Source organism: Lonchura striata, chromosome 5 (genome assembly GCF_050655825.1).
Source record: "Lonchura striata isolate lonStrDom1 chromosome 5, ASM5065582v1, whole genome shotgun sequence".
NCBI classification, from domain to species: domain Eukaryota; kingdom Metazoa; phylum Chordata; class Aves; order Passeriformes; family Estrildidae; genus Lonchura; species Lonchura striata.
The window spans coordinates 6,711,496-6,717,631 of record NC_140707.1 but is presented as its reverse complement, the minus strand read 5'-3'; the positions used below and the strand labels follow the sequence as shown (position 1 = coordinate 6,717,631).

Genomic DNA, 6,136 nt, shown 5'->3' with positions numbered 1-6,136 from the left:
TTCTGTGAAGAACTTCTTCCTCTTGTCCAGCCTAAACCTCCCCTGGTGCAGCTGAAGGCTCTGTCTTCTTGTCCTGCCCTCCAGCAGATCCCCATTCACACCCAGCTTGGTGTCACCTGCAAATTTGGGGATGGTGGGCTCGATCCCCTCACCCAGATCATCGGTGAAGATGTTAAACAGGGCTGGGCCCAACACAGATCCCTGGGGGACAGCACCAGGGACTGGACACCAGCTGGGTGCAGCACCATCCCCACCCCTCTCTGAGCCCAGCCTCCAGCCAGCTCTTCCATCTCCCAGCCAGGAGGGAACCTGCCCAAGCCGTGGGCTGCAGCTTTTCCAGGGAATGCTGTCACAGACAGTGTCCAAGGCTCTGCTGAAGTCCAGATGGACACATCCACAGCCTTTCCCACATCCACAGGTGGGTCACCTGGTTATAAAAGGAGATCAGGTTACTCAGGCAGGACTTGCCCCTCTTAAATCCACGCTGGCTGGCTCTGACCCCTCGGCCATCCTGTGGGTGCCCTGTGGTGGCTCTCAAGGTGATCTGTTCCATAACCTTGCCGTGCACCGAGGTCAGGCTGACAGGCCTGGAGCTCCCCAGATCCTCCTTCCAGCCCTTCTTGGGGATGGGCTCACACTGGCACCTCCAGTGCTCTGGGACCTCCCTGGTGAGCCAGGAATGATGGTAAATGGTGGGGAGCAGCTTGGGGAGCTCATCCACTGTGAGAACCCCGGCCTTGCTTTGGGGCCTCATGTGGTGGTGAAATTCCTCCTCCAACCCGTGCTTCCAAAGAAAAACTCCGCAGGCTTAGCTGTTCGGTCTCAAGGCAGTTTATTGCTAGTTATCTAACAGATTATGTTCTTGGACTGCGGCTATTTGATCAGCGGCCTGGGTAGAGGCACACACACACCCTGACATCCTCTCGATCTCCTGTCTTCTTCGTCTCTCTCTCCGCCCAGGGCTGCTGCTATCTTTTATAAGATATATTACGTATAACATGTTTACAATTATTCCCCAATACCTACTACCTACGTTGCCAAGTGTTTTTCTACTCTAAACCAATCTGTGAGTGCCAACATCACCAAGAACATGGAGGTAAGGAAAAAGAAGGAGAAAGAACAGGATCAGCCCACTTTCCTCCATCTTAGAACTTCTGACCCCCATGTACAAAATGAAAACCCCCCTGTACATGTGCTAAAACCCCCCTGTACAATACTAAAAAAAATTCCCCTCTACTTTGTAACTACTTTTACTATACTAGCTAACCTTTTGTGACTGCTCGTTCCACCTCCAAAGTTGGTAATTCATTCCATGGCTCAAACTAAAAATCACAGCTGTTTTTCAGCTGTCTGGCAGGGTCTAGAATGCTTCTGACCAAGGCCTGGAACCTCTAAAAATGTCTGAGAGACATTTTGAGTTCCCATAACTGTTAATGTTTTCTCATCGTTTTTTTTATGAGAAAGAAGAAGGGAAGAAGCCTTCCATCCCTGGTATCAGGTTAAGTTCCTCTGCTTGAGTGGAACAACTCAGTACTCCAAATATAAAAGCTCCAAAGAAGCTCACACAAGGATGTTTGTCTCGAACTGTAATTGGAGTAGATCCATTTGTTTGTGTAATTGCTACCATGGTGGAAATCTGTGCTTCTCTATTTGTGCAACTGCAAATATTTTCTAGGAATGAACCATCTGAATTTTAATATCCCATAGATTCAGTGCAATACAGCATATTACAATATCTTGACCTTTTCAGTGTTCCATAAATTGATTGTCTGGTTGTTCCTGTCCCGCCTCGTTTACAGGCCTGGAAACCTTAGAAGAAGAGGTAACATGGCTATCTCTGAGTCATATCTTTTATATTTATCAGCATTTCCAGAATCACACTTCTAGTGTCTTGAAGGCTTGACAGAAGTTACATACTGTGTGCCTGAGGTGCAGTAGCATATAAAATCATGCCAGAAAAGGCAGGGATGAGTGCCACAGGCGGGCTCACAAGGTTCACCACAGGTGGTCCTGTTGAAGGTCACATTGGTTGACCAGCATTGTTATAAAATTGTGATCTCTCCAGTGAGTTATTCTGACAGCCAGATAAACCTCCAGCTAAATAAATATCATGGGCAACCTTCAACCAACCAAATGTAACTGTTTAATTAATGTGCTTTTCCTAAGTAAATTAAAAAGCAGAGGGAAAAGGCTTCTGGTCTTTAAAGGATGCATAAAGCAGAAAATGAAAGATCTGAATATGAAAGGGAGAGAATCCTCTTAAAGCTGAGGATACAGTGGTAAGAAAAATTATTATTCATTTGCAGACATCACCTCAAACTGATGGACTAGTGAAAAGAAGATACAAATTTTAATAACTGCAAATGTTGGAGTAAGATGCAGAGAAAGAGCAATTGCCACTTTTTCATTGCTTGTCTTCCATCAAAGAAGGAAGAGGGGAAATTCACATTTGGTAGTGTTTATTACAATTATTATGCGCTCAAAAAAAAAGAAAAAAAAAAAAACGCCGCCAACCCCAAAATTATAGAACAAAACAGAAATGCTCTGAGGTGGCTCAAATTCTTCCTCTGAGACTAAACGCAGATATTTTTTCTCAAGATGCTTTTTCACTTCCAGATGTGCCTTCAGGTCCAACATGTGCCTTGAGGTAAATTCCTCTGCCTAGTGAGTGTGCAGCTGAAGAGGCTATTACTGTTTTGGTAGCTTCCTACAAGCATAGCTCAAGCCATCTCATCTGCCCCTTCCAGCAGCAGCAGAAAGAGGTGTTGAGGTGTTTTGTCTCAAGCGCTGAACAGAACAGGATGCAGATGACATGCATCACATTTTGAAGTCTCACATCCAGTCTGGGGTAGGGGGAGTGCTGTGTGGCTGTGAGACAAACTACATAAGAGAGCCTGAAACGCAAAAAAAGACTTCAGTTCCTTTCTTCTCTGCATCGGGGCCATGATGAGTTCCATGACCGGGCTGGGACGGCGGGCGGGGCTGGCCTGTGATGCGCTCTGGGCTCTGTGACAGCACAGGGGCCGTGTCACAATGGGGGCAACTATAAAAGGCCCCAGGCCGGTGCCGCTGCCCCAGTAGAGCCTCGGCAAGCGGTGAGTACACATCAGAGGGGAGAGGGGGCTGGAGGAGGGCTGGGACAGGAGCGCCGGTCCCCGGGGCTGCCCCGTCTCCAGGGCCCAGCGCCGGGCGCAGCGCCTTGCTGGGGGCGCGGGGCGCGCGGGGCAGCGGTGCAGCCTTGCCAGCTGCCGGGGGCCCTTTCCTTCCTGCCACCACATCCCTGCCGCTCCTGCCCCTCACTGTCTCCATTCCGGCCCCACTGAGCCCCTCCTGTGTGTCCTCCTGCAGACCATGGCTTTACTGTCACTGCTGTTTGTGCTTGTGCAAAGCCTGATCCAGTACCCCCAGCCAGCTGGGGATGGGCTGGATGAGGCCACGCACCAGAGAATGCGGGAGCGTCAGGAGCTGCTGGACCGTGAGATGGCCCGGCTGATGCAGGAGCTGGAGCAGGGGCCCCTGCAGCAGCAGGATGAGGGCTGGGGAGCCATGCTCTTTGGTGCCCTGCAGCAGTGGCCATTCTGGGTTCTTGCTGGCATCCTGCTCCTCTTGGGCCTGTGGCTGGGCTGCAGGAGAAGGAGCTGTGAGGCCAGCAGCAGCAGCAAGGACCAGAGCTCCCGCAAGACCTTGGGAGATGAGAGAATAACTGAACAGGAAGAAGACACCACTGATCCAGAGGAAGGTGAAGAAGACAGAGATATGACTCTGGAGGCAGAAAACAGCGGCACTGAAGATGACAGAGAAGGCAGTCCTGTGGCTGCAGATGATGGCAACAAGGATGATGCCACTGAAGACAATTATGATGTGAAGATGAAGGAGGACAGCGATGTCAACAGTGGCAATTATGATGTGAAGGAAGACAGCGATGTCGACAATGGCTATCACTTAAAGAAAGAAGGACAGAGTGATGGGGATATGCCAGGAGACACTACCACTGAAGGAAATGAAGAAGAACCTGGCAATGTTGCTGGAAATAAAGAAGATCTAGAGAAGCAAATGAAGAAAAAACCAAGGATGTACAGGTGGACCAAGACAAGGACACTGGAAAGGAAGAAGGAGAAGGAAATGAAGAAAAAACCAATAGTGTTACTATAAAGGCAGGCAAAAACACTGATGTAAATGAAGGTGAAGACAATGTAGATGGAACAGAAGAATACATGGATGTGAAGGTGCAGGAAAGCAGACGTGCCAATGACCAAAGAAGTAAAGACTGGACTGGGCAGGAAGATAGCAATCAATGTGGGAATGAAATTGCCCATAGTGGTTTTCCTGCACCTGAGGAAGTAAATAAGGATGTGATAGCAGAAGATGGCAATGATAGAAACAAGGATGAATAACAGCCTGATGTGAATGTGGAGGGAAACAAGAATAATGATAGACAAGAAGAGGAACAAGGTAATGTGGCTGCCAGTGAAAAAGGTGTCAGTGATGGTGGCAGGGAAGAAAATGCCAGTGGTGGAATTGAGAACAGAGAAGACACCCAAGATGCTGGGAATGAGAAGGACATCCTTTTAGTGGATGGTATAGAGTGGCCTGTGGAGGACCTGGAGAGAGGCTGCTCAGTGACAGCTGAGCTGATGGAGAGCTTCACGCGTGTCTTTGTGTACAGCGTGAGCAATAGCTTTGATCCGGTGCCTCGAGTAGCCATCGGGGTGGGCAGTGCCTTTGAGGGCTGGAGCCCCCATGAGTGGGATGGGGTGTACCGTGTGCTGGTCCCACTGAATCCCCCGCCAGGGCACACCTTCCACCTAGAGCCAAGCAGTGCAGGGCAGACGGCAGCAAGGACCTTCAGCGTCCGTGTGGAGCTGGTGTGCACGTGTGAGAGCGAGCAGCTGGGCGAGAAGCTGTTGTGCCTCCTGCACCACTCGCAGGAAGAGCTGCGGCAGAAGCAGCAGCGCAGCCTCCTGGAGACACTCTGCACCGGCTCCTACCTGGATGTGGAGAAAACCTCCCGCTGGTTCTTCCAGATGGTGAGATGCTCGTGGCTGCATGTGCCTCAGTCATACTCATGGCACTTGGTGTTTCAGCCCTGCAGCCGGTCCTGCCAATTCCAGCTGAGCAGAGGCAAGAGGACCCTGTTGGTGGAGATGCTTTTTGGGGTGTGCCAAGGGGACTATGACATCTTTGTGGTCAACCAGCCCTTAGAGGCCCAGAAAGGAAACTCCGGTAACCTTGTGAGCAGTCAGCCCGCCAAGGCCAACATCCTCACAAGAGCAGCATGGCCTGAGACATTCGCTGTGGCGGAGGCAAAATTCTTCCAGCACATTGCCAGGCAGATACCATGTAAGAGGTTGCACCTGAAATACCTGCAGCTCTTCACCTGCATGCTGAGCGGCACAGGTTTTTCCAACTCTAACTGGAAGACTCTGGTCATGCATGTGTTAAACATCTTACCGCCCGTCTACTGGTGCAGGAAGGAATTTCCACTGCGGCTGTGGGACATCATGGCATACATGCAGCTCTGCCTGAAATGGAAACACCTGGACCATTTTGTTCTAGGCAACGAGAAGCTTCCTGCAGAGATCAGCTTGCCGCCAGCAATACAAAAGGTTGAGCCACTCACCTCTTTGAGTACCTGGCCCGAGATCCGGATGCCCACAGAAAGGCAATGGAGGCTTATGCTCAGCTGCACTTTCGCCTCTGGATGATGCTCTCCAACACTGAGAAGAATTCCCTGCACAAAGCTCTGATGGAGAAGTTCGCAGCTGATTGCTGTGACGTCGACTCTTTGTGATTGTTGTATTTGTCCGTGGCAATCCTGAAGCTGCTTTCCTGCTCCTGTGAAAGGAAGATGGTGCAGCACATGGTTTCGTTGTGCAGACACTTCCATGAGTGGCCTTGCCCTTCACCTTCCATTTGCAACAGTGCTGTTGCCTAAGTCAAGGAGGCAGAAACTGGCTCCACCTGCACATCCTTGCAGAAGAACAACAGTGAAGCTGATGGAGGTTGCTTGGAATACCTCAAAGACAGCAACCTAGCCTATTAGGGACTTAATGTAGTTATTTAGTGAGTTGTAGTTTTAATTAGACTTGTTTCTTAGCATTCATTCCAGAGGCCCTTTAGTGTTGGCAGTATATAA

At 50.0% G+C, this 6,136-nt stretch overlaps 2 protein-coding genes across 2 annotated transcripts; both read left to right on the top strand.

Moving 5' to 3' along the window:
* Window positions 1-632: 632 nt before the first annotated feature.
* LOC146767195 (uncharacterized) lies at window positions 633-4,397 on the top strand. Its single transcript, XM_085581201.1, has one exon. It carries the CDS (start codon window positions 3,352-3,354, stop codon window positions 4,150-4,152), a length of 801 nt encoding a protein of 266 aa, XP_085437327.1. The 5' UTR covers window positions 633-3,351; the 3' UTR covers window positions 4,153-4,397.
* On the top strand, window positions 4,249-5,705 carry LOC146767194 (inositol 1,4,5-trisphosphate receptor-interacting protein-like 1). Its single transcript, XM_085582348.1, has 3 exons — window positions 4,249-4,340; window positions 4,496-5,027; window positions 5,112-5,705. Exons 1-3 carry the CDS (start codon window positions 4,249-4,251, stop codon window positions 5,703-5,705), a joined length of 1,218 nt encoding a protein of 405 aa, XP_085438474.1.
* The last annotated feature ends 431 nt before the right edge of the window (window positions 5,706-6,136 follow it).

What these genes read in the sequence shown, in the direction of transcription:
- LOC146767194 (XM_085582348.1), top strand. Translation starts at nt 4,249, where the DNA reads ATGACCAAAGAAGTAAAGACTGGACTGGGCAGGAAGATAGCAATCAAT. An exon ending in GTTTTCCTGCACCTGAGGAA is followed by an intron (nt 4,341 to 4,495) that starts GTAAATAAGGAT and finishes TGATGGTGGCAG; the next exon opens with GGAAGAAAATGCCAGTGGTG. An exon ending in CCCGCTGGTTCTTCCAGATG is followed by an intron (nt 5,028 to 5,111) that starts GTGAGATGCTCG and finishes TGCCAATTCCAG; the next exon opens with CTGAGCAGAGGCAAGAGGAC.
- LOC146767195 (XM_085581201.1), top strand. Translation starts at nt 3,352, where the DNA reads ATGGCTTTACTGTCACTGCTGTTTGTGCTTGTGCAAAGCCTGATCCAG.